The sequence below is a fragment of the Sorex araneus genome, chromosome 6 (assembly GCF_027595985.1).
Source record: "Sorex araneus isolate mSorAra2 chromosome 6, mSorAra2.pri, whole genome shotgun sequence".
Taxonomy (NCBI): Eukaryota; Metazoa; Chordata; class Mammalia; order Eulipotyphla; family Soricidae; genus Sorex; species Sorex araneus.
In genome coordinates this window covers 14,662,278-14,689,870 of record NC_073307.1, presented here as the reverse complement: position 1 = coordinate 14,689,870, position 27,593 = coordinate 14,662,278, and the positions used below count along the sequence as shown (strand labels likewise).

The following is a 27,593-nucleotide window of genomic DNA, read 5'->3' as shown; positions in this document are numbered from 1 at the left end:
TTAAAAAGAATTGTTTTTCCACATGTAAATAAGATCCTCTAACTCCGTAGCCCAAATCATTTGATAAGTAAGCTGGACCAGGTCAAATGATTGTGTTTGTAATATTTCATTATGAGAGAAACTTTTAGGAATGATGGGATAGATCCATGGAAAGGCCCTTTCCAGTTTGGAAATCAAAACCATCAATAGATTATCAGATGACTTATCACCTTGACTGGACCTTGAAAAACGGCAAGTGATCAAACGAGTCTGTGCAGAAATTAACTTTTTTTTATTATATATCATATAATGTAGTAGTAAAGTTTGTTTGAAGTGCATGAATAAAAAGTTAGTGAAATTACAGGAGGAACAATCTATATAGCAATAATAGGTGCATTCCCTGTGCATCTGAAAGAAAAAAAAAAGAGTTTTCACTCATTTTGGCCTAAAACTTAGTGTTCAGGTTTCCAGGATTCTGACATCAGAACCCGGATAACGCTGATTAGAACCATAGGGGCTTTACAATAAAAGCTAAAATATTGACCATATGATGGCAAAAAGTCTTAGTCTGTGGGTAACTGATTCTCTTCTAGCTACTCTCTGATGAAGTTGGTGGCGCTGTGGAGGACGACCGCCGCCGCCGGGACGGGGACCGGGACCGCTCCGGGGTGTAGGTGACATGCTTGTCGTAGTTCTCCATCTGGGCCTCAATGAAGTCGCGCTGCTGCTGCCGGATCGTCTGGCCGATGAGGCCAGGCAGGGCGTGGATGCTCCCGATCAGAGTTTCTAGTTTGGTCTCCAGGGTAACAATCCTCTTCTCAAAGTCTTCACTCCTTTCATTCAAGTCAGAGATCATGTCATACATGATGTTCTGTGTCTGAGAAATGGGACGAAAGAGGGAGCGTGAATACGACAAGTTTTTTTTTTAAGCTAGTATATTTTATTTTATTTATTTTTTTTAATAGTTTATTTTTAATTAGTGAGTCAACGTGAGGGTACAGTTACAGATTTATACATTTTTGTGCTCATGTTACCCCCATACAAAGTTCGAGACCCATCCCTTCACCAGTGCCCATTCTCCACCACCAGTAAACACAACATCCCTCCCACCCTCCCCAGTCCCGTCTCCCCCCACCCCACATTGCCCCTATGGCAGGGTATTCCCTTTTATTCTCTCTCTCTGATTAGGTGTTGTGGTTTGCAATAAAGGTGTTGAGTGGCCATTGTGTTCAGTCTCTAGTCTATATTCGGATGCTGATCCACTTATATGCAAACGTCATGACCTCATTTTTTCTAACAGCTGCATAGTATTCCATTGTATAGATGTACCAGAGTTTCTTTAGCCAGTCGAATACAACAAGTTTAAGTCATGCCTGGGCTGGACGCCCAACTGGCCCTTCTCTGCATGCGGGTCATGGCCTCCTCTGGGGGACTGTGGGCTAACAGGGCACTCACCGCATGGCCAAGGGAGTGTCTGTGCAGCGCCAGGATGTAGAAATAGCAGATTCCACACAGTCATTGGGACTCAGCTATGGAAACCACTGAGTGGGTACTGTGTAGCTAAGCGCAGTCTTTTGGGTGTTGTGCAGGTAAATGCATCCCCAGTCATTTGAACATTCAGTTCTTGTTAGGATAAGGCTAACTTTCAGCAGATTCAAAGAAAAATAAATGGTGTATACAGAGTTGGGATGTGAGCAGGTAGTCTGAAGGCAGAATAGGGGTGAGGTTTAGGACGAACTGATTTGAACAGTCATTTAGGCATTTGACGTGAAGCAAAAATTTCTAAATATATTTGGCCACTCTGTGTCCTAAATTATAGGCTTGCTATCACGTCAAATAGCATTTTTACAGTCAACCCACCAAGAGCTTAGCGCTGGAGGGGCGGTGGGGTTGTCAATCTATGTTGTTGACGATGGCTTGATCAGAGCTAAGTGGCTTGAAACTGGAAAGGGAGGGAATGTGTCTGTGGCCTCCTCAGCCTTGCTCCTGGCTGTCAAGACCAGAGGGTGTTTCTGACCTTGACTCCCAGTTCTATAAGCAGCTGAGAGATGGGGAAAGCTGACTTTGAGTGAATCCGCTCAGAGTCAGGAGGACAGAGGGTGGGGAAGAGGGCAAGGAGGCCTTTCCAAATCACAGCCCCGCCCAACCCAGCCCTCCTGGTTTCTCTTTTCCCTTGAGCATCTGTGCTCTTCCCCAGCCAATGACCCCTTAAGGATAACACAACAATGGATGAGGAGAGGGGGAAGGGGAGGGGGAGGGGGAGAGGGGGATGGAGAGGGAGAGAGGAGAGAGAGAGAGAGAGAGAGAGAGAGAGAGAGAGAGAGAGAGAGAGAGAGAGAGAGAGAGAGAGAGAGAGAGAGAGAGAGAGAGAAAGAAAGAGGAAGAGGGGAGAGAGGGAGAGGGGAGAGGGGAGAGGGGAGAGGGGAGAGAGGAAGCAAAGTACCCCATAATGGGCCTATGAAGTCACATAAGCAGTAAGATTGTAAAAATCAAAACAAAACTGGAAACAGTATCTTGTTTCATAGCTAGGACAATTATGTAAATATTGCATTGATGTGCACATATAATTTTAGTATGTATTATTCAGAGTAAAGTTAACTGTGTGTATTTGAGGACTCAATTATTTTTTTTTTCCAGAAAAGTATCCAATTTCTTTTGAGCATTTGTCCTTGGTATGATGTACCAGCCGAGTATGCTACTCAGTTTAAACGCATGCTACCTGTCCTGGGGTAAGCCATTAACTATTCATCACCTTTACCATGTTTATATAGGGATGCAATGTACACTAAAATAGTCAGATGTTCTATTTCGTGACCAGGACAGATAATGTGTACTTGAAGTAGATTTTTACTGAAACTTTTGCTGCAGGTACAAAAGCTGGCTGATGAAACTCGCAACAGGATGCTCTGGTCAACAAAGGGAGTTGGTTATTTCAAAGTTAATGTGTTCAAAGGCTGAACACTTACATAAAGGTTACTCTACCACCTCCTCTAAAATTAGCTCAGAAAAATGCAAGGTCGTGATTGTTGACACACTCATATTCGGAAAGGGTTGGGGCTGCTTATGTACTTTTCATAAAGAGATAGGATTTTATTTATTTATTTATTTTTTTTTTTTTTTTTTTTTTTAAATAATTTTATTGAATCACCATGTGGAGGCTTACATAGTTCTCAGGATTATGTCGGTTATACAATTCTCAAACACCCTTCCCTTTACCAGTGCCCATCTCCCATCACCAACCCCCCCAGTATACCTGCCACCCCCTCCCACCTCCCCAGTCCCCACCCTTGTACATGATAAGTTCCACTTCGTTTATGCCTTATCTCGATTACATTCCATGTTTCAACACACAACTCACTACCGTTGTTGGGGTTTCCCCCAAAAAAGGAAAGCAGTCCTATTGCCAAGGAGGCATTTGATAGTTCTCCACTGCTAAGAATATAGAGATATTAAGTCCCGCTGTTTGTTACATAACTTTTCTTTTTCCCCCTTGCCCCGCGCCACCGAGTTCACGCCTGTTTGGTAATCACCACGCTGCCTGACAAGGGAAAAAAAAAACCGAAAAGGATGGTTATTTCCCGTCATTGGCAGGCGTGGGGCTCTGGCTTAGTTGATAGACTAGTAGAGTTTCTGCAAGCAGTTTCTGGAACCGAAGGGCTTGCGCTGGTATCGGCTCCGGCTCGAGATTCCACCAGCGTCCCACTGTTCCATGTACATAATTTTTCCCCTTATATCCCATTCCCACGCCACCAGGTCTGTTTGCTTAATGGACATCACACTATGTTTGACACCACGCCGCCTTTCTTCCCGAGAAAGAAGGATATTTCTTCTCAGCCGGCGTGGGGATATAGCTTAGTTCAGTCTAGAGAGATGGCTACCACTTTGATTGCCTTCAATATTTCAGCAACAGACTTACTATTCTTGTTAGGATCTCCCACAAAAGTCCGACCCATTAAAAAGGGACATATTACATATTGCTGATGCTAAGATGACATTAGGTCGCGCGGCCGCGACAGCGGCCGCGCGGTTTTGGGTTTCTGTATAAAGTCCAGGGAAAGTACAACCAGAAATAACATCACTACAAACTTTTACCCTTTTATGGTGCTCATAAGATGGAGAAGCCTAGAGAGAGGCTCGGCGTCTCCATTTTGCGCTCAGGAAAACCGCGGATCCTGCGCTGTGCTCAGGGGGGAGGTGTGGAGAGAGAGAGAGGTTAAAAGAATTGGGGGATGCCCGGCTCCCACTGTTTCAGCGCACCGTGGGGTCTCTGGTCCCATGCCGGAATTAGTTCAGTGGGCTGTTTGGAGTCCAAGAGCGCTTCCTTGGGCTCTTCCATCATGCTCGCTCCGCAGCAGGGTCCAAAGGGAAGCGCACGTGGGGGAGGTGGGTTTAAGTATCTATCTGCTGTGGGCGGGGGTCGCCGCCCCCGCCCCCTGGGGCCTCCCGCAAGCGCGCGCGCCTCCCGTTTCAGCTGGATCGCCGTCCCCATTTTGCGCTCAGGAAAACCGCGGATCCTGCGCTGTGCTCAGGGGGGAGGTGTGGAGAGAGAGAGAGGTTAAAAGAATTGGGGGATGCCCGGCTCCCACTGTTTCAGCGCACCGTGGGGTCTCTGGTCCCATGCCGGAATTAGTTCAGTGGGCTGTTTGGAGTCCAAGAGCGCTTCCTTGGGCTCTTCCATCATGCTCGCTCCGCAGCAGGGTCCAAAGGGCAAGAGATAGGATTTTAAACCATGAATTAGAAAAAAGGTGGCGACTTTGTCTTTGGAGAGACATCTTTTAAGATGTAATTTCCAATCAGTTTGCTTCACATATATAAAAACTAGGTTTATTGATTGGCTCTGTTTAGCCCTCAGCTTCTTGGACAACCCTAGAGACAGTTCTGCTCTCAAAGAGATGAAGCTGAACTACAAACAGGGACCCTAAGTGCATTATCTCCCATTCCATTTGCTTATTGTTGTAGCTCCAAATGACCACACGTAGGTAAGTTTTTAGGATGAAGGTTGGATAACAGATGCAGAAAAAGGGCTTCAGCAAAATTCTTCGCAGTCAAACCACTATTTTAGGTTGATTTGTTGATTTGGCTTTTAAACCAGACACAAGTGGTCTTCTGGAACATTCTTAGTTATTGGGCAGGGGTTAATTCCAGCAAACAAAAATCCACAAGGCCAAGAAGCCCAAGCATACCTTTGCCAAATCCACCAAAGTATTTGCTTGGTCGTTCAGTTTCCTCTGCTCCATTTTTACGCTTCTTAATCTACAAGACAAAGTCAGAAGTCAAAAAAGATTCCTTCTTTGCTATGGTTGCCATCCGCCTTCCAAAGAGCATGCACAAAATTGACAAGAGCAAATAACTGCATGGATAATGCCTTGAGTATTGGGGTAAAGTCCAAACTGGTTATGTATCTGCTACAATGAGAAGCATGCTTCCCCAACACGGCAAAAAAAGGAAAGGAGAGAGAGTAAGAGATGAAGTGGCCTTAAGGACCACCCCTTTACCAGGGAAAGCTGAATTGAGAAAGGCTCATATGGTTTTAACCACATGAGAAAAGCCAAAACATTCCTCTAAAGCCCCGGTATCATGACAAATAGACATAGGAAGAAGTAGGCAAAGCAACAAGAAATTCACCAATGTTGTAGCAGAGAGTGCCTTCCTATGCCTACATGACTAGATACAGGTATCAGCCCTGTTTAGTCTGAAATGGATTGGGTTAGGCATTTGAACCTGATGAAACACAGTGATAAGTGAGATTCTTATTAGCAACAATAAAACTTTTATTCAACCAGCAGCAAGGTCACTCAAAACATGATTCTCTTATTCTTCATTATATTTCACTTGGCTTTTGTTGTTAAGTTTTTCCTTGGGAGAATTTCCTTTCATTTTGATGGAAGATTAAAATCACAGGACAACTAAAGTATCTGGCATATAGGAATCTCTACCTTTTCAGTTATTTTGGGAGGCTTTAAAATGTCATTACATATGTTTCACAGTCAGAGGTCACTGTTTTTTTTTTAAAAAAAATGGAAAATTCTTATGGTTCCTTAAAATACGATTAAGTAGAAATATTTTCACAAGCATTTAGTCATTCAGTGCTATCTTTGAAGAAACTAGAAAATCCAAAGATTTTCCAACAAAAGTTTACTGCTTTTAAAGCCAACAATTCAAAGTTAGCTCTAAAAGAGCGACATATCTGTCTAGACTACTTCCTGAAAAAAAGGAATCTAAACTCGTGTTTGGAGGAGCAGTTACTTTACTGGGTGAACTGCTCGCACGAAGTACCCTCTCCAGCATTATTTCTCCATTTAAATGGAAATCACAGCAATGGAATCAAAATGTGCAGGGCAAGATTTTACTGCCAGGAGAATTTTGGTAACAAGTGTTCCCTATGCTTGGTGGTTTCAGTCTGAAATTAGGCTGTGAAACCTGGCACCACGTCTGCTCTTCTGTGGAAGAGCAGGCAGGGGGTTCCTTTTGCCCGTGTTCTGGTAAGTGACACCTTCCCACAGTCTGATCTTCAAAAAGTCTGACCTGCTAGTTCACGGGACTCTGAGTTTTTCTGTTAGGATGCTTGGTACTTGACTGGCTCCTTTAGAGATGAAATACGTTCTAGTCTGAAACATGTTTCAAACCATAAGCAGTTTTTCAGACTAGAACGTATTTCATCACGAAAGGAGCTGGTTAAGGAAAATAGACAGCAGCTTTCAATTTCTGGGAGTTAAGATTTTTAAGGTGTACCTCTTAAAAACAGACAAGACCCGTGTCAAATGTGGGTTCATTCTATTAAAGCACCCTCCGCTGGATAGAAGAGCGACAGATTCCAGCCAAGCATGCTTGGATCGGCCCTTCAGTTTTCTCATTCATGAACTGAAATGCTACAGATTAGGCACTGTGAGTTTTGAGGGTGGAGTTTGGGGCCACACCCGACAGTGCCCAGGGCTTACTCCTGGCTCTGTGCTCAGGGATCACTCCCAGCGGAGGCTTGGAGACTACATGGGATGCCACGATTGGGTGGGCCTTGTGCAGAGCAAGGCCTTCCCACTGTCCCATCACTCCGGCCCCAACAGCAGGTTCCTGAAGTGTCTGTTGCTCACAACAACGGCTTTCAGAGCGGGGCTCCACGCCCCCCTTCACAACTCCCCCCAAAATGCAACACAGGTTTTTCCAGAAATCCCTTGGATTCATTTTGGGGTGGGTTTTTGAAGTTTTGGTTGTGGTGCCCTCAGAAACCTTTGTCAAGTTTCTTGTGACCTTCGATTTCAGTCATGGGACCGCCTGACCTGGAGTGGTTATTACACCACGCCTGCCTCCCTCGGTTTCTTGAAGCAACGCTTGAAAGGCCCCGGTGACAATGCCAACAATTATTTGATAAATGCTCTGGAAAGATGGAGAGACATTGCTTCTCTTAAGTTTGCTTTGAAGGCTCATAAAAATAGCCCGGGCTGTTTCGATCCTGTGTTTCTGTCCTCACACCTGGTCGTCTCTCCTTTCTGAACAGAGTGAGCCAGGATCTCAGGCAGCTAGCTCTGTGGAGGCGAGAGCCTATGGGTGGGCAACGGAAGCCATGGTCGGAGCTGTGGGGTCGATGTCAACTCAGCCCCGTGTGGGTTGGGAGTGATGTATTTTACTGCTCTTTATGAGAGACTCAGAGGCAGGGCCTTTTCCAACTGAGAATTAGCAAGTGGCAGAGTGAAGACTGGGGAGACCCAAGCAGATGCCTCTAGCAATCTGGGAATGCAGAGAAAATCTTGACTTTTGTTTCGGGACCACACCCGGGAATGCTCAAGGGACCAGATGGAATGCCCGGGAGTAAACCCGGGTCAGCGGGTTTACCTGTGCGAGGCAGGCTGTACTATTATCTCTTTAAGGGGCCGTACTATCTCTCCAGCCCCTGCAGAGAAAATGTTAACTCTGGGGACAGGACCAAGAGGTGAGTGCTTTATCTTCCAAACAAAAGGACAGCCCTGACTGTGGGATGATGTCATTTTGTCTGACAGTAGAATTTTGCCCATTTGATTTTTCTGCTCTATCTGAAACTCAGCTCAGAGTAGCTCTCTCTGATTGGTATCCCTCTCTGTCTCTGAACTCCAGTCCTCTTGCCTTCTTGCTCTGGGGACTGGAAGAAGGGGAAAATAAATGAAAAAATATCCTGCTGCAGCTGCCAGAATAAAAGGTCACATGCAGATGTGTATTTTACTTCGCCCCTCCCCGCCCCCGCCCTCCCCCCCCCACCACCACCAAAGAAGAATAAGAAACGTATGTTGATTTCTTCCTGGTGAACTTCACTTATCACAGGAAAATATCAATGATTTTTGGATCACATTTCCATAGCAGCAATCAGACTACTAAAATTCACAAATCAAGGATCCGCTTGGGTGCATGCAGCCGGCAGAGAGTTCCGCAAATGGTGAACGGAGCGGCTCACACAACTTACTTCCGAGCTCTAGTTTCATTTTGTTGAAATAAAAAGACAAAACAAAAGAAAAGAAACTGTAAAATATTCTGGAACAAAATAGCACAGAGTTGGGGGGGAAGGGGGGTGGTGCACCGGGGGCTCGATTCATCAGCTGGAAGAGCTTGGGAAGATTCTGCAGGATTTGGCAGATTGTCAGAGAAACTACCGTTTAATTAGGTCCTCGTTCCTCCCATTCTTCCCCCAGGACTCGGGTTCTGACGGAAGAACATGACTACCGCCATCTTGGCCTCTGGGATTCCATGTCGTTTCGTGTCAGGACGGGGATGTCATGGGCTCTGGGAAGCACTGTGTGGCCTGATGTGAAGGGCTCAAGGGATGATATCCTAAACAACAGGATTCGGGTTGTTTTGCGGGGAGATCAGGGAATGCGTCTTTCTGAAGTCAAGGGTGGTGTGTGGCTTTCAGAAAACTAGGTTCTGGAGCGTTCCGTGTTTCGACAGGGACACTCACTGGACTTCGCAGGCTGAAGACAAATGCCTGTGGATGGAGAGGCTTAGAGTTGTGACAGAAGAATGATAAGCTCTGAGGGGGCAAGGTTGGAGCAGAAAAACAGAGAAAGGCCATAGTAATCCAATGTGTCCTGGCACTTAATGACCAGACAAGGTATTGGACAAAAAGGTCCTGGTTGTTGTTGGGGGTGGTGGGGGGAGCTCTGCCTCCATCAGAGCCAAGAACGGTCTCCTGTGGAGGAGAGAGTGAGGAAGCCTCACCAAGAGGAAGAGTTGAGAGAGCGAGTGAGAGAGAGTGGCTGGTAGAAGGGAGGAGAGATAGAGAGGACAGAGGGCTCTCCGGAAAAAAACAGAGACTAGGAGAGGCCAGGAGAGCTCGAGCCAATGAATTTGCACATTTTTCCTCTACTTGCAAGATCTGATTTTTGCCCAGTGCTGACCACTGAGGCTGACCGCTGGGCCTGGAAGTTGGGCAGTGCAGGCCTGGTCCTTGGGAATCGAGCCCCTGTGTGCTTCCTTTGGTGACTTTGCTACCTCCGAGCAAAAGACAATCACACACAATCAGAGCAGCCCCCTCCCCCTACCCCCAGACCCAACCCACAGAGATCTCAGAGCCCTCCCGCCTCAAAGGACACCCATCACCCCACATAAGGTTAACTCCGGAAGTTCTGAACGTTGCTGAGTTGCAGGAAGTGCCTTTACAAGGGTGCATTGCTACAGAAGGAGGAGAGTGAGGGACATGGGGAAGAAGCAGAAAAGTCACAGTGGTTACTCTGTCCCCGAGTAGCGAGCTGAGGCGCAGGGTCACCAGTCTTGGTAGCACTTACGCCCACCACTGAGAGACAGAGAATGTCTCTGTTTCACTCCCCCCACCTAAGGATGACTTTTTCCCCCCCCCCTCTCTAACATTTGAGCAGAAGAACTGGCTAACCTACAGCAAAGTTGAGAGGATATTCGAGGGGACACTCAAATGCCCCACCAAGTTCCTGAGTCTAACATGTATTCTGAACTTAAGTTGTCTGACGAGACAGGGAAATAGAGAAATACCCACCACTCTCACACATGGCTACAGAATTTTACTACGAAAGCTGTCAAAGCATGTCTTTTGTGTTGTTGTTACATGAAAATGCATTAGAGGCAAATCACATTCAATTATACATTTAACAGGTCACAGCGACAGAAAGGAAAACACTCCAGTCCTGAGGGAATTAGTTAGGATGAGAGAGGTGCCCTCAGAGAGACCCTGGGGCTGCTCTTAAAGGGCCACCCAATCACTGTGGTAAATTCTCTTTTTATTTTTAATTATGATTTTTTGGGTCACACCCAGCAGTGCTCAGGGCTGACTCCTGATTCTTCAGCCAGGAATCACTCTTGCTGGTGCTTGGGGAACCATCCGTAGTGCCAGGGATAGAACCGAGATTGGCCATGTGCAAGGCCAGCGCCCCACTTGCTACCCTATCTCTCTGGCCTCAGTCCTTTTTGGATTTCTTCTGGTTTGGGGAACCACACCAGGCAGCTGTCAGGGAACCATATTCAGTGCCAAGGAACCAGGACTGACTACATCTAAGTCAAGTGTTTTACCCCCTGTACCGCCTCTCTAACTTGAAGTCTTCAACAGCCTTGAACAATAGAGGTGAGTATGGAAATGTTCAAAGCACCCAAAAATGATTTCCCACAGATGAATGTGCGGACCTCTTGTATGGTTTTGGGGGTGTGCGTGGAGAGATGTAGAGCATGGGCCCTAGCCGGGTGGGGGGAAGGCACTGAGGAGCAGTGTGCTCTGGGGTGCCAGGTCGAAGGCTGTGTTCCGGCCAGGTCCCCCCTTTTCCTGTTGCCCATCTGGGGGAGTCACAAAGATCTCGAAGAAAGGCTGTTGGTGGGAAGAGGGAGGAGGCCAGCTACTCTGACCCGCGTGGGCCCCTGTTTGGACTCTCAGAAGTCTATGCTCGGTGACACCGAGACTGTCATGCACTTTGCCTTTTGGGGTCACACCCAGTGGCACTCGAGGGACAGAGGACAGAGGCTGTGTCGGGGATTGAGCTGGGGTTGGCCGCTTCCGAGGCGAGAGCACCTTTAACCCCTGGTCCTACCTCAGGTCCTGATATGATTGGAGAAGGGGAGCTGGGTGGGATGGGGCGAGGTGGGGGTCTCTGAAGACCGAGCAGAACACAGCCCCAGTGCATGACCTAAATCCGCGAAACAGAATCAGAGCTTCCTCCTCGGCTGTGCCGTCAGGAGCTTGGAGCGAAGCCCAGAGACCTACTGTTACCCACCTTTCCGTCGCCGCCCTGCGGGAGGTCTGACCACAGCCCTGTTCACACCTGAGAACAGGACCCTGCGAGTGCTCCCCTCCAGGGCAAGCCTGTTTTGGGAAGGGCACGGGCAGAAGGACGGACGCTGAGTGAGTTTACTTACCTCCGCAGGAGGGCAGAGACCGGGAGAAAGGCCCGCTGCTCTCAAGGGGACCACTGAAACTTAACTAGCGAGAGTTGTGCTTGCCGAGGTCTACGATAGTCATAGGGTATCACAACGAAACGAACACACAAAGAACGGGCTCTAAACACTGACGCATGCAAGGCCTATCGGAACTATAAAATCATACCGAATATATGGCATAGAGTAAAAATCTCTCCACACCTTGGTGACAAAAGGAACTTAGGACAACAACAACAACAAACAACCTTAAACATTAAGTCAACTGCTAGTGCCCAGACTGATGCTAACCTGCAAAGTTCCGGATAGAGGTTAAAATGCTAATTTCAGTAGCGACACTAAAAAATTTCAGTGCCAGTTGTCTAAGTTCAGAAATACATTTTTAACTGAAAAGACATTCTAACTGATAGAATAAATGACCGTTCTTGCCCCCCGCCTTAATGATTTTTATTCATACAAAAAAAAATAAAAATATATCTCAGGATTTCATTTGTAATTACTTAAATTTGCCAGGAACAAAGATGATGAGGTTTTCTTTTTTCTTCTTCTCAAAGGAATAGTAACCAAGCCTGAGAATTAAACCCCAGCGATACCAAAGTCGCACTAAGTGAAAGAAAAAACAAAACAAAACAAAAAACCAAAAAATGGGTACTTACTGATGAATAGCTTGCAAGAATTTTCGTTGGTGTTTTCTGACTTTTGCGTGATCTATCTTTTTTACTAGCTTGGTGTTTTTGTAAATTAGCCATGTTTCCCTGAGTACATTGGCAGCTGCATTTTTTACCTGTTAAGAAAACAAACAAAACAGTTGATAAATTCCAGAATAGAATCCTTTGTAACTTGGCCAGAACTCATATTCTTTTACTTTTTTCATTTATTAAAAATTTTTTAAAAATTGATTGTGATTCTATGGTTTATCACACTGCTAATAATGGGTTTTCCTGCCGATCGTCTGCATCTCCATGATCAGGGAGTAACTTATTCTCAAAAAAAAAAAATTTTTTTTTTTTTTCTGACTGTGAAGTCACCTTAAGCAAAGGAATAGGGACACTGAACAGCAAGGGAGTGACTCATTGGCTAAAAGGGCAAAGTGGGAGGAAACCAGAGTTGAGCTTGTTGCTTATGGGGAAGCCCCGTTTTTCGGGCTGTAGCTGCCAGAGCATCCTCGTGTCAGTGCGTGGATGTAGCGCCCCCTCGTCTGGCCTCCCAGAGTGACTTATGCCACCTCTACACTTTCATGAATTGGCGCCTGCGTGCTCATGATTCTGCTGATGGGTACTGCCTGTGTTTCAAATGGACAGCGCCAATCGGAAGGAGGAAAGTGTTCTGATGACTTTTGTCAAGAGCCTCAACAATTATAGATGCAAGGGGCTGGAGCGATAGCACAGCGGGTAGGGCGGTTTGCCTTGCACCTGGCCGACCCGGGTTCGAATCCCAGCATCCCATATGGTCCCCTGAGCACCGCCAGGGGTGATTCCTGAGTGAAGAGCCAGGAGTAACTCCTGTGCATCGCCGGGTGTGACCCAAAAACCAAAAAAACAAACAAAAAAAACCCCAAAAAAACCAATTATAGATGCAAGAACATCACAAGTGACAGTCTATCCCTTGCTTTCTTGATAACTTTCAAAGATCCTGGATGAAGAGCCAGGGCGAGACAGATTTGTGTATGTGTGTGTGGGGGGGAGGGGCATTTTTTCTCATTCACACCACAGAGTATGGTGACCAGAGTATGGTGATTTGTGGTTAGTGACATTCTAATGTGCTCAGAGGACCATTTGGGGTGGGGGATGGAACCACATTTCTTGACTCTGGACAAGTCAAGCCGAGGTTATGTGCTAACGATGAAAGACTCTAGCCCTTGCTTCTCTAATCACCAATGTCTTTTTTTGGCTCTTTGACAATAACAGTTTTAGGACTATACAAAACAACAACAACAACAAACAATCCCCACCCCCCGGTCGTGTGTGTGTGTGTGTGTGTGTGTGTGTGTATGTGTGTGTGTTTGTCCTCGCCACGTGCCTGGGATGAAACCCAGGGCCTCAGTGTTCTGCCACTTGGGCCATGGCCTCAGTCCTGTACTTTACATACACACACTTTCATTTTAGCAAAGAAAGCAGCGGGCTTTGGGTGGAGGGCCAATCCTTCTCCAAGGTACTGACGAGTTTTCTTTCTGGGTACAACAGTCAGTTGAAGGCATTTGTATGAAAATGACTGGTCTCTTCAAATGCCTGTTAAGAGAAACGCTGGTGTGGACAGTACTTTCTCTGGATATTCCTTCAACACGTCCTGGAGAGTCTCTCAGCTAAGAGAAAATGACTGCCGAGTGGGAGGCTGTGCAAAGGCTGGGCGTGCATGCAATATCTCCACCATGGGCACTAAAGCTGAGCCCCACCTTCTGGAAACACAGCTGCCTTCCTCCGAGGAAGGGTCCACAGGCACCGTAGTCTCTCAGCCGGAGACAAGGTGAGCATGGCACCGCATCTGTGTAAGCCTCTGGGATGTCTGGGGATGCTCAGCTCCTGCACTGGGATGGCACATGTGTGTCTGTGTGTTTCCTGTTCCAGCTCTCCTGCCCCCAATCCAGTCCAGGGACCCGTGAGGGATGGAGGCAAAGCGAAGAGATGCATACAGTTCTGCACCTTCATCTCTGGGCTGTTCCAATGCCCGGTGAGCAAATCCTCTCCTGTTCCTGTGCATTTGTTCCCCGATGATCAGGAGACACAGTTATATAACTGCATAATAGTGTTCTTATTATGGATCATATTGAGGATTCTTAACAGGATTGGAAACACCCACAGTGGACATTAATATGTATAATTATCCTTGGTGGTACATCTAGCTACTTTAAAAAATGTGTATTTGGAGTCTCAGAATTGCTTGCTACCCAGTTTCCGAAGTGAAAGTATTTGGAGGCCAAGCTCAGAGATCTCTTGATTTAGATTTGAATAGACAGTGATAAATAAGAAACCTCCAAAAGACAGACCATTGACTGCTTCATCTCCAAAGGTGTCTGTTCATCTGAAATTTGTTAAGTAGCTTGCACTGTCTGGTGAGAGGTGAATGCTAGTATGCTTTATAATAATTTTTGTGGCTCAGGAGGGAGGAGTAGTGGAACGGGTGACTGTAATTCTTTGCAATCAGGGTTCAGTGTTAGGGCTGGAAAAATGTGGTATTTCTTATTGGGGTTGACCAGATGTACCATTTGAATTGTGGAGGATCTGATTTAAGTTTTGGAGTTAAATAGGACAATCTCCCTTAATGATAGCTCATTCTGTTCTAAACATTGTACTTTATGTAGTTAATATAATAATGGGGGGAAAGACATTTATCTGATAGTTGCTTTTGAAATTAGTACATGATGAATAATCATATGTTATAGAAATTGCTCGTTTCTTTTAAGAGACACAGCTAGAAGTGTGTCCCTTGTAAAGGGCTCGGAAGATATTTTTCTTAGACTCATTCACATTTCAGAACAGCTGTAAAGTGTTTCTCCTGTTGACTATAAGAAAAAATGTTTATTCTAGATGGTTTTCACAAGGCATATTCTTTTTTTCAAAAATCATTCGCCTTATTAACTCGGCATTAACATTTTTCATCTTCATACATTTTATGCATGGCTTCTACATTCTTGTTCATTCTGATAATCCTACAGAATTGTTCTATTAGAAATATTATCACCCATTACTTCCCACCAGGGCTTCAGTTATACTGGTGAAAGGGGGGACTGATACAGCCAAAGATCCCAAACACAGACTCAACAACACTGAAAACAGGAGATCTGAGCTGCAGCCACTGAAACTTTGTCATGTGCCCGTCAAGCTGACAGGCGGGGGTTGGAAGGAACATGGGAACACGGGTGGAGGGGTTGGTATTGACATATTATATACCTAAAATGCAATTATCAATAACTTTGTAAATGGCAGTTCTGTGTACAAATGAACATCATCTTGTTTGAGCCTCTAATGTCAAAATGAAAGCCTACCACGGCCACAGTGAGAAACGTACCACACGGGGCAGTGACCACTTACTCTCTTAGTCAGCTGAGTGTCCATCATGAAGTTGTGCACATGTTTTTCTGCTTTGGTAAGTTCTAGCTTCCTTGCCACCACAGCTACCACCAGGGCTGTACAACCAGCACCCTGCAAACCAGAGAGAAGACCCAAACAGTTAACTACTTTCTGCCTCGTTGACAGGGCTTGGCACAGAGGATTTGAAGAAGCAGAAATACCGGTGGATTCCACGTCAATAAACAGTAGACAGGCGGTTGGTCGTTAGCAAACCTAGTCCACATAAGAAGGGAAGACATGATGAAAAACATTTTAGTTGTAAAGGGTCAAAAAAGTGATTGAATTTTCAGAAACATCCTAAATGGGGTGCCTTGATTATATACCTCTCAATATGAGAGCAAGAGATGACAAATAAGCATAAATATGTGCAGTATTAACAAGAATTACTAAAAAAAAAACCACCTGTCCAGAACCTTCTCCTGAGCAGAAGGCAGTATCCAGGGCCACCTCGACAGATATCATTACAGAAGCATCCTCAGAGTCTTAAGAAGTGCTACAGGTAAGGATCAGGGATTCCCATATTCCAGAGGTTTCTGGCAGCAGGAACTACATGGGCTTGACAGTCAACTCAACAGCGACTGTTTCTGAATTACAGGTCACTATGTGCTCGTGTTGGTCGAAGGCTGGTGACTGCATACAGGTGCCTGCGGCCAGGACCTCAACTTAGACACACCAGCTCGGTGGACAAGTAACAGAATGATTGGCTGCAAGGATGATCACATGATCCATTCATTAAACTTCACAAGTTTGCAATCTTTTTAATTTGAGGTCTATGGGGCCCCACGGCAGGGCTGAGGCCCTGGGAATCAAACCCGGGTCGGCTACATACAAGGCAAGAGCCTTACCTTCAGTACTTTTCTCTGCCCCACGAATCATTCTAATTATAGGTTTGTTTTGTTTTTTCCCTTCCAACAGTGCTGGGGATGACCCCAGTGCTCCTCACATGGATGGCAGGTGCTCCCCCACACAGCTGCATCCCCTTTATATTGGCCAAAAGGGGCAGATGCCTATTAGCCAGCTGTCGTCATCTAAAACAGACTCAGATTTCCAAAACAGCTCATTTCCTCATGACCAGAAAATGCTAAAAATCACTAGTTATAACAGCAAAATTATGCATCTTAAAATTGGACAATCCACTTCTTAGCTCTGTAATACTATGGCCTTAAGAACTTCCAGCCTATCCATCATACACCTGTGTGCAGAGTTTATTTCTGGGGTATTTAAAAATTCATTATAGAAGTTCAAGCATGTTACAAGATGTTATGTTCCCAAATCTTTTTTGGGGGGGGAGGGAGAAGCTGCTTTTTCAGCACACACAATATCAGTGACTTACTTGGTTCTTCGTGCTTTTTTGTACAATTCCTATTTTCTACAATGAACAGATATTACTTACATAAGCACATAATGATATGTATAAAGTAAATTTGTGCTTTAGGATCTAACCTCACTTTCTCATATTTTTATTCACCTAAAAATATTTAACCTAGAAAAATGCTCTTAGTTTAGAATCCTATTTTGCTCATGTTTTATTATATAATTAATCATGCAATCATTACTGTTTGCAGTCATGCATGTAATTGAGTCATTCAGCTTTGGACCAAAGGACGAATTTTGGAGCTCAATGAATGAGTTACAGCAACAAGCCCGGATGGGAAAGGTAGAGGAAGGGAGAGTAGGTATTTGCCATCTCTTACCGCAAATGGGTAATGATGCTTCCTACCAAGGTGAGATTTTACTGAGCCAATATTATTAACTGCAAAATTTCCAGAGAGTTTGAAAAACTCCCCTGTCTAGCACTATAAAACTAGGTTTCTTGAAAATATAATAAGACTGATCAGATTGAAGAGGCTCCAAGATATTCAAACACGTGACACTGAAGAGACATGACTAGCAATTTTGGTGATCACATCCCTATCCGTGATGTCATAGAAAGAAAATGGTACTTCAAAACCAACTGAAAAACTCAGCTTATTATTGGGAGGGAGTGGTCCCAAGTGGTGCTCTGGAGATCCAAAGGCCCCTCCAGTGATTCCTGGCCAACCTGCATTTGGTTCAACTCAAGGTTCCAAGAACTTGATGCTGCTCTGGTCATGTTTGGGGACTCAAACCCAGGTACCCAAACCACTGCACCATCTCTCTGGCCCCTTTCCTCCTTTTTTAGGATAAACATTTCAGATTTGAATGCTTGAAAACTGAACAAATTCTTCTTTTCAAATGTGGAAAACATTTTAAATCATTAGTTCTCATACCTGTGAAGTGAATCAATTGAAGAGTTTGTAAGAGAGAAAAACTCCATTGCCCAAGAAGCAGACTGCCTACTCAGTTCACACTTTCAGGGGGCAAATCCCAGTGCTTTAAAGCTCGCCAAGACAGTCAGGCACCGTTTTACATAAAGCAGCTTAATGTGGGCACGTACAAGAGTTTACAGGGAGACAGTCCAGGGTTCTGGGTGCGGGCAGGAACCCCAATAGGTTCGATCCCCGGCTGGGCGTCTGTGCATCACTGGGCATGGCCCTGGCCCGCTGCATCCTAGGGCCCAAGTACCGCCTGCCAGTCCCTTGAGCACCCTTGGAAGGGTGATGCAGGTGTCACGAGAGGCATTTCAGCTATGCAGAGAGGAGGACACGGTACACAAGGACACTGGGCAGCGGGTAGAGGCTCCAAACACTGCAGTGTCCAGCAATGAAGGATTTTTTTTGGAATCTTCTGCTTGGATTTTGCTGACTTTCGAACATCTGCCACATAACCTAAAGCTCTGCACTAGTGCTTGAGGGGCAGAGGAGGGGAGAGCCTCTCACAGGTGCCACCGACTTTTCTAGACACCAGAGGGGGAGCAACCACATGTGCCGACCCTCCAGGATCCCCGAAGTTCCCAGGCAGTGTCGTGGGATCCCCTGGTGCCAAGAGGGGCTTTTCTGCCAAGCCAGAGAGACGGAGAGAGTTCTAGGTGGCAGCTGGCACTCTACGGTGAGCCTGGTTCTCACCTGGCAGGGGGCCACTGCTGAGAACCTTCTGGAAAGGGATCAAAAATTCCTCCCCGGAATGGAAAATCACTGGGATATTTGTTTTTGTGTTTATTCTTGGGCTCTGTCTTCCTGCTGCGGGCCCATTTCTTGCTGAGTGGTCCCCCTTCTGGCCCTCTGGGCAGGGAGCGGGGCTGAGACTCTAGCGATGAGCACGACCAGCACTGCCAGCCCTCACTTCGTCACCCCAGCTGCACCTCTGACTGACGCCAAGCCACAGAAGAACCTTCGGTTGTCTGCAAAGTTCCTTACTTTTTACGTGTAAGTTTTGGTTTGATGAGAGAGACCTTATTAAATCCATGCACCTCGCTGGGTGGTTTTCTTTTTTAATTATAGAAGATTTGATAGGCATAGAACCACTTAAAAAAAAAACCACACCACTTTTCTATGTTCCCTTTTGCAGACTTTAGCACAAGAAACCTTGCAGAGCTTTCTAGATTCAAGGTAAAGTCCTACCAACACGCTGGTGGGGTGGGAAAGCTTTCAGTGGCATGACGCTAAGCTCCCCTCAGTAGCTCTTCCCAGGACCTCCCCGTTCCAGCAAGCCCCTGAGAATGAAAGCTGCTTTACAGCCTTTTCTCCAGAGCTGGTCACCACACCTGTGGAGACAGCGGGGACATATTCCTGTCGAAGATGAAGATCCTGTATGCCCTGAACGACAAAAGCCACTGACCTTGGGGTGGCTCCTTGATAACTTTATTATGAGCCTAGGAATAAAACTAAGCAGAACCACTTAGGCTGCCAGTTAAGAGGAAGAGGGTTTTTTTTTTTTTTTTTTGCCTTGGCTAATTTATCATCTTCCCTTCTAACAATTATAGGCTGCAAGAGAGACAGAGTGGGCGAGAGAGGCCCTTTCCTCAGAAAAGATAATTATTAATGCACAGTCATCTATGCCAGACCAGAGCAAGCAAAAGGTGCTTGGAAAACACAGCCCTGGTGGAATTCAAACGCCGGGAACCGCTCGAATGCTTCTCTGGATGTTAAAATGCCTAAGAATAAGTGAAGAGACAGTGCTACTTAATGAGCGTAGGGCATTGTGGGAAGGGAGCATTCAGAGGGAGCACGTTTATACTGTAGAACCTAGTTTCTTAAGCAGTCGCTCATGAGAAAACTCTCAATTTTGTCTTAAAATAAAATTTGCTTTGTGGATCAGTAAATAGTTTGCATTGTATTTTATAGACCTGGGGTTACCAGTGGAAAAAGCATAAGGCCCCCTGCATTAGATCACTTCTCATAAGAGGGATCCTAAAATCATTTTGAAAGCCAACTTCAGAGCTCATGGCTGGGGCAGAGAGGTTAGTATGGAGTTCGAGTGTATGCACACAACCAGGTTCAATTTCTGGTACTACAACCGTCCCCAGCACACCCCGGGATGCACCTCTGGAGGCCCCGGCTCTGCCAGGCCTGAGCAGAACCAGACCATCAGGCCCTGGCAATGAACCACTTGCCTGGTTCACCAAGAATCACTGGTGAATCCTCTAGGCTTCCCGAACACTGCTTGGGAGCCTCCCACTCCCTTTCTCTCCCCAAATGATACAGGCCTGTAGAAAGGGAATTTCCTTAAAGAAGGCAGAAAATACTATATTTATCAAAGAAAATAAGGCTTTGAGACAAAAAGGGCAGTGGGGGAGAAAGATAGCTACTGCGTTATGGTAGAGATCAATACTGCACAAAGATATTTCACTCATCAATAAATATGCACCCAATATAGGGACATAGAGACAGCAGCATATAATAGGAGGGGGGACATAACCGCCCCCTAGAGCGATGGACAGATCACCCAGACAGAAAATCAACATGGGAATAATGGGTTTAAATGACAGAGGGAATGGATTCAATATAACCTTACAGACCAATTAGAAAACAACAGAATATACAATCTTCTCAAGGATACCTAGGACATATCCTTGAAAATGGAACACTCAAATTTACAAGAACTAAAATTATATGAGGCATCCCATCTGATCACAATGGTATGAAATCAGAAGAAGGGGAATCATAAATATAAGGAGACCACACAATATGCTACTGGACAGCTATTGGGTTAATGAGAAAAATTATAGGGCAAGCACAAAAATAACTGAAAATGAAGACAATATCTACCAGAAGCTATAGAACCAGCAAGGATGGCATTAAAAGATTTTAACAATATAAGCCTATCCCAGGAAACAAACAAACAAAATGGTAGAAAGAAAGAAATATAAAAATTAGGGCAGAAGGGGCCGGAGCGATAGCACAGCGGGTAGGGCGTTTGCCTTGCACGCGGCCAACCCGGGTTCGATCCCCGGCATCCCATATGGTCCCCCAAGCACCGCCAGGAGTAATTCCTGAGTGCAAAGCCAGGAGTAAGCCCTGAGCATCACTGGGTGTGACCTAAAAAAGCAAAAAAAAAATAAATAAATAAATTAAAAAAAATTAGGGCAGAAATAGAGTTCAATAGATCAATAAAGCCGAGTTATTATTCCCTTTAAAAAAGATGAACAAGAGACTCAATGTGAGAAAATACAGAATCAGAATAAAAGAAGCTATAAATTTTAAAAAGGATAAAAAGGTATCATACATAATTATAAACAAAATTTTTCTAGGTCTGAATAAAAAAAACCAGAAAAATCTGAGTAGACTTACCAAAAGTAAATTGAAATGAAATCAAAAGTCTCCAAAATAACCAAACTTTGGCCCAAATGGATATTCATGTCAATCCTTTTCAAACTCTTCCACATTCTACGAAGTTACCATTACCCTGATTGTTAGACAAGAACATCACACAGAAAACTATACAGAGCAGTATCTCTGATAAACATAGATACAGAAAATGTATTCTAATAGGATTCCAAACTCTCAACACAGAAAAGGTCACATACGACAAAAGGACAACTAACACAGGGATACAGCAAAAGCTCTCCTCAAGGATCAAGAACACAAGCACTTCTTTACTGTCCCCATTACTAGGCAATAGAACAGAACAACAACAACAACAAATGTATATATATATATATATATATATATATTTATATATACATACAACAACATTTACATATACATACAACAACAATATATGTGTGTGTATATATATACATATATACATATATATATATATATATACATAACAGGGCCAGTAAGACTGGTTAATGGTTGGAAGTTTGCCACAAGTGTGTGTGCATGTGTTTGTGTGTTTGGGGGAGGGGGGTCAATGGACAGTTAGGATAGAGAAGGGAACAGTATGCCAATAATATTTGGAAATCATCACTTTGGGCAGGAACTGTGCATTGAAAGTAGATAAAGGGATATACCTGATAATCCCTCAGTATCTGCATTATAAACCATAATGCCCCCAAAAAGAGAGATGGGAGAGAGAGAGAGACAGAGAGAGAGAGAGGGAGAGGGAGAGGGAGAGGGGAAGAGAAAGAGAGAGAGGGAGAGGGAGAGAGAGGGATAGGGAGAGAGAGAGGGAGAGAGAAAAAGAGAGAGGGAGAGGGAGATAGAGAGAGAGCCTGCTGCAGATGGAGGAAGGGAGAGGTGGGAGGAAAATGGAGACATAGGTGGTGGGAAATGTACACATGTACACTCATGTACACTGGCAAAGGGACAGGTGTTGGAACATAATATGACTGAAACCCAATCATGAACAACTTTGCAACTGTGTATCTCACTGTGATTCAATAAAAATAAATATAAAAATTAATAATTTTTACAGATAACATGGAAACATGCAAAGAAAATCCAAAATAGTCTTGTAAAAAGTAATATATAGATAAAGAAGCAATCTAAGGATTTATATCCAAGAAATGTTGCATAGCTATATCCAAACAATGAACTAGTAAGAGGGCAAATCAGGAAGATAAAATGCCATTTAGAATTTCATCTAAAAGATACAAACAAAAAATTTTATGACCATGCTTAAATGATATGAAGAAATAAAAAGATATTTTGTGCTCATGTATGGAAATAATAGTATTATTAAAATGTTTATAATGCCTAGAGCAATGTACAGATTCCATGTAATACCTTTCAAAAACCCCAGGGTTATTCTTTACAGAATTAGAATAAAAAGTCATTAATTTGGAATTACAAAAGACCCCAAAGAATAAAAAAACAAACCTGATAGAAAAGAACAAAAATGGAGGAATCATGCTCCCCAGCTTTCAACTATACTGAAAAGCAAAAGTAATCAATGTAGCTTAGTATGAGAACCACATGGTTCAATGGAGGAGACAGAAATCCCAGAAATAAACCCACACCTATAGGATAACTAATTTATGACAAACAGCCAAAATCTTACTATGGAGTATGGAAAGGTTCTTTAACAAATGATATGGGGGGAATCTGCACAGTCACATACACAGGAATAAAACTAGACCATAACTAACACTATGCACAAAAGTTAATTCAGTATGGGTTAATGAACTCATATGTAAGTCCTGAAAAAGTAGAATAGCACTGTAGCACTGTCGTCCCGTTGCTCATTGATTTGCTCGAGCAGGCACCAGTAACGTCTCCATTGTGAGACTTGTTGTTACTGTATTTGGCATATCGAATACGCCACGGGAAGCTTGCCAGGCTCTGCCGTGGGGGCGGGATACTCTCGGTAGCTTGCTGGGCTCTCCGAGAGGGACGGAAGAATATACAGAAGAAAACAGACAATATACTTAAAATACCAACCTTAGACCTTCAGAGACTTGACTCCAACACGAATAGAAAAACAAAAGGGACTAGCTCAGATTTCAGCACAGTGAAAGAAACTACCATCCAAGCAAAAAGACAATGTACAAAGCAAAAGAAGATATTTGCAAATCATATCTCCTACAAGGGTCCATGGACCAAATGTATGATGAGCTCATAAAAATCAACGACCAAAGCTACCTGATTGAAAAATGGAGGGAGGAGCTGAATAGACACTTCTCCCAAGAAGACAGACACACAGATTCCCAACCATACAAACAAGAAGGAGCTAAGAGCTCAGACCTTTGAGAACGAATAGCCGGCATCTCCAAGACAAGCTATTAACTGATGGAGAGGACGTCCTGGGGGGGGGGGGAGGGAATAATGGTGCTGTTGAAGTGTTAATGTTTACAACATCCCACACCTGAATTTTCTTCCTGTGGCCTATTGAGAGCCCCTAAAATGTTGGAGCTTCCGATGGATACCCAATTTAAGGAGACTCTCAGTCATGAACATTGATCCAAATATAGTTAATATTGAAATAAAGCCTAAAATTAACCTTAATGCATGAAACACTTGTAAGACTAATTATATTTGTCCTAAGGTTTGGTTTATCCTCTAAGAGAAGGTAAAATAAGAATTGGGAAACATTCTCCCTCCCACCCTCTGCTTTTTTTGGTCCCTAGGGATGACTGACTCAATATCCGACAATAATAAATCCATTTTTTACTTGACTTGCCTGACATAATCATTTTTCCATTAACATTTGTGGAACAATAAATCTCATCAAATAAAAGTCTCTGAAAGTCCCAGCCTTGGGGCTGTATCTCTGGGGAGATCGGCTCCAAAAAAAATGCTTCAGGAGATTTGGAAGACAAATGCTTTCTACCAAAGTACCCCACCTCCATATTTCTCCAAAGAGAAGAGGGGATCTGAGTGTTGAGTTCCATGTTCAAACCTGCGTCTAGGAAATGTAAGGTTTGCAGATGAGGCTCCTCCAACACTCGGGTAGTTGAAAGGAAGGCATTCTCCATCCTGGCCACTGTGCCGAAGAGAGGCAGGGCAAGTGCTGGTAGTTTTAGAAGACAGGGGGAGAGGGGCTAGAGCGATAGCACAGTGGGGAGGGTGTTTGCCATGCAAGCAGCTGACGTGGGTTCAATTCCCGGTCCCCCGAGCAGCGCCAGGAGTGATTCCTGAGTGCAGAGCCAGGAGTAACCCCTGGGCATCACCAACTGTGACCCAAAAAGCATAATAATAATAATAATAATAATAATAATAATAATAATAATAATAATAAAACAAAAACCCCCACCAAAACAAAAAAAGAAGAAGATGGCGGGAGAACTGGGGTGCGGGGGAGAGGAGGTCATACCAAAGAAAAGCTGAAAGCTTGCAGCTTCCAGCTACATTCGGCCTCGGAAGAAAGGAGCTAGCTGTCTTATAGCTGAAGACATTGTCTTGGGGTGGGGGGGGGCGGAGGGAAGATTCACTTCGGGATTTAGGCATTATGGCTTAGAAAAAAAAGTGCTCTCCTTACTGGGTCTGCATTTGAAGAGACAGACCTGAAAGAACCATAATCAAAAAAAAAAAAAAAAAAGAAAATCACTTCAATGTTATCATTTGATGGCATGCACCTGAGATCACATCATACGGCAGCTGGTTAAGGATACAGGATTTTTTTTTTTTGGCTTTTTGGGTCACACCCAGCGATGCACAGGGGTTACTCCTGGCTCATGCACTCAGGAATTACCCCTGGCGGTGCTCAGGGGACCATATGGGATGCTGGGATTTGAACCTGGGTCGGCCGAGTGCAAGGCAAGTGCCCTACCCGCTGTGCTATCACTCCAGCCCCACAGGAAATTTTTTTTAAAATAACTTATTTATCCATGTGGGCTGGAGTGATAGCACATCAGGTAGGGCGTTTGCCTTGCACACGGTCTACCCAGGTTTGATTCCTCCACCCCTCTCAGAAAGCCCAGCAAGCTATCGAGAGCATCTCACCCACCCAGCAGAGTCCGGCAAGCTACCCGTGGTGTATTCAATATGCCAAAAACAGTAACAACAAGTCTCACAATGGAGACGTTACTAGTGCCACTTGAACAAATCAATGAGCAAGGGGAGGACAGTGACAGTGATTTTTCCATGTAACATCAGAGACGGTTTCAGTCTCTTTGCTGCGGGGAAAGACCCAAGGCAGCAGAAGTATAATCAGACCTAATGCATGTCATTCCATCCCAGTCTCTCTCCTTTGCCAAGCGTGGCTGCACCGCACTCTCTCTGCCTGAATGAACTGTGTAGAATTGCTGCCTTTGGCTGACAGGAACCCTGGCCGATGGTTGGTTTGCAATCTTAAATCAAGACTCCACACCGGGTAACCTTGGTGCCGGCAGCATTATTATCAAATATTTTGCATCCTAAGGTGGTGTTAACAATGGACTACTTTTCATTTTCCCTTTTGCTCACCGAGTACAGTATTATAAATTGTGGTGAACTGGAAAACCTTCATGCATTGCTTTTGTTTAGACAGAATTACCCAGGGGAATGGAAGAAACCTCAGCTACACATCTGAAATGGCCTTATTTTTCGGTGGAGGAAGCTACGGCAGATTTTGCCAAGTCTAGGCAGCACCGTACCAGAGAAAACTCTGCCCTAAAAATAGTCAGCTATGATTCCAAATTTAAAGATAATTATCCTCCCAAATTCTGAGTAAAGAACCATTAAGAGTTGCCATAATTTCACAAAAATAGAGAAGCAAAAATTACAAGTGAATGACCTTCATGCTAATAAAAGACAAGAGTCTTACTGGGAAGATGAGAAAGTCTTCTATCAGTAAGATTCTCTCTTGTTTTATATTAGCATGAGGGCCCCTTGGAGCGGGTGCCATGCCCCAGGCAGAGCTCCGGCAGCTGAAGACCTCCGGAACCCAGCCACAGCCATGCTCAAAGCCCTTCTCCACACATTCGGATGAGCCTCACGCATAAAGGAACTGGCAGAGAAACCCAGGTGTGCGGGACCCGGGGCTGAGATCTCCAAGCCTGCTCAGATCAGAACTGGGCCCCTTCTGCCCAGATACCCCATTTTCCAGTAGCTAGACGGTCACACCCAGAAACTGCCCCTGGCCATCATGTAATCCCATCAACAGAAACATCCAGAAACTATAAAACCAAGCTCCCAGAAGCTTATAGCTTATAGCTTATACATCTTATAGCCTAGTTCTCCCTCTCGGAGAACCTGGCAAGCTAAGGAGAGTTTCCTGCCTGCATGGGAGAGCCTGGCAAGCTCCCTGTGGCATATTCATATGCCAAAACCAGTAACAATGATGGGTCTCATTCCCCTGACTCTGAAAGAGCCTCCAATGTGGCATCCTTGGGAAAGACGAGTAAAGAGAGGCTTCTAAAATCTCAGGGCTCGGATGAATGGAGACGTTACTGAGATCGCTCGAAAAAATCAACGATCAATGGGATGATGATGATGATGATGATGATGATGATGATGATGATGATGATGATGATGATGATGATGATGATGAAGGTCTGGATCCTACTCTTGAAATAATTGTATATGTAATCAGAGATAAAGGGAAAGTACAGTTTTTAGTCTGTGTTATGTCTATTTGCATAGACAGGAGCTGGGAGGAAGGACAGCTTTTAAACTGTGAGGCGAAACAGGTGCTCTTGTTATTCTCAAGTTGGAGATGCTGAATCACTAGCCAGTGAAGACACTACAGTGAAACAAAACCATCCACCCACCAAAGGAAGAAAATCATTTCAAAGTCAATCCATTTGTTGTCAAAACATCTGCAAGATCAAATTCCTACATCCTTCTTAAGTCACTGCAACTTTGCAAGGTTCTGAGTAACTACCTGGTTATATGATGGTCTTGAGTTTTTAAAATAGCATCCAAGAGAAGATAAAGTTCTTGTGCTGGTTAAGCTCTCTTAGGTAAGGCTCAGTGAATGGGGAATTTCTATTTGACTGATCACTCATGAGAGAATTCTTATCAAAGGATTTCATTATCTAAGATCTTAGTATTTTAGTATTTCCAAGACTGTCTACATAAAATGTTATAGACACAACTTTAAAAAAACCACAAAATATTATAACAAAGACCTTTGCATGATAGACCTGCACTCCTTATTTGTTATTTTATTAAGAGGGGACTTTTCTTCCTGATAAGATTTCTTTATCTCCAGCTGGAGAGATAGTACAGCAGGTAAGTCTTTTGTCTGGCACACGGTGAACCCAGGTTCATGCCTATCATCCCCATATGGTCCCCCAAGCACTGACAGGATTAATTCTTTTTTTTTTTTTTTTTTTTTTTTTTGCTTTTTGGGTCACACCCAGCGATGCTCAGGGGTTACTCCTGGCTTTGCACTCAGGAATTACTCCTGGCGGTGCTGGGGGACCATATGGGATGCCGGGGATCGAACCCGGGTCGGCCGCGTGCAAGGCAAACGCCCTACCCGCTGTGCTATCGCTCCAGCCCCCAGGATTAATTCTTGAGTGCAGAGCCA

General features: G+C 44.6%; 1 protein-coding gene across 2 annotated transcripts in view; it reads right to left on the bottom strand.

Moving 5' to 3' along the window:
• Window positions 1-250: 250 nt before the first annotated feature.
• KCNN2 (potassium calcium-activated channel subfamily N member 2) overlaps window positions 251-27,593 on the bottom strand; it is a 351,854-nt gene continuing 324,511 nt past the window's right edge. For both annotated transcript variants that reach the window (XM_055141490.1, XM_004612730.2), the window contains 4 exons: window positions 15,360-15,470; window positions 11,988-12,115; window positions 5,163-5,232; window positions 251-856 (listed from right to left, as the gene is read on the bottom strand). In XM_055141490.1, the coding sequence (XP_054997465.1) occupies window positions 569-856; window positions 5,163-5,232; window positions 11,988-12,115; window positions 15,360-15,470 (597 nt within the window). In that variant the 3' untranslated portion in view covers window positions 251-568. The remainder of the gene's footprint in view (window positions 857-5,162; window positions 5,233-11,987; window positions 12,116-15,359; window positions 15,471-27,593) is intronic.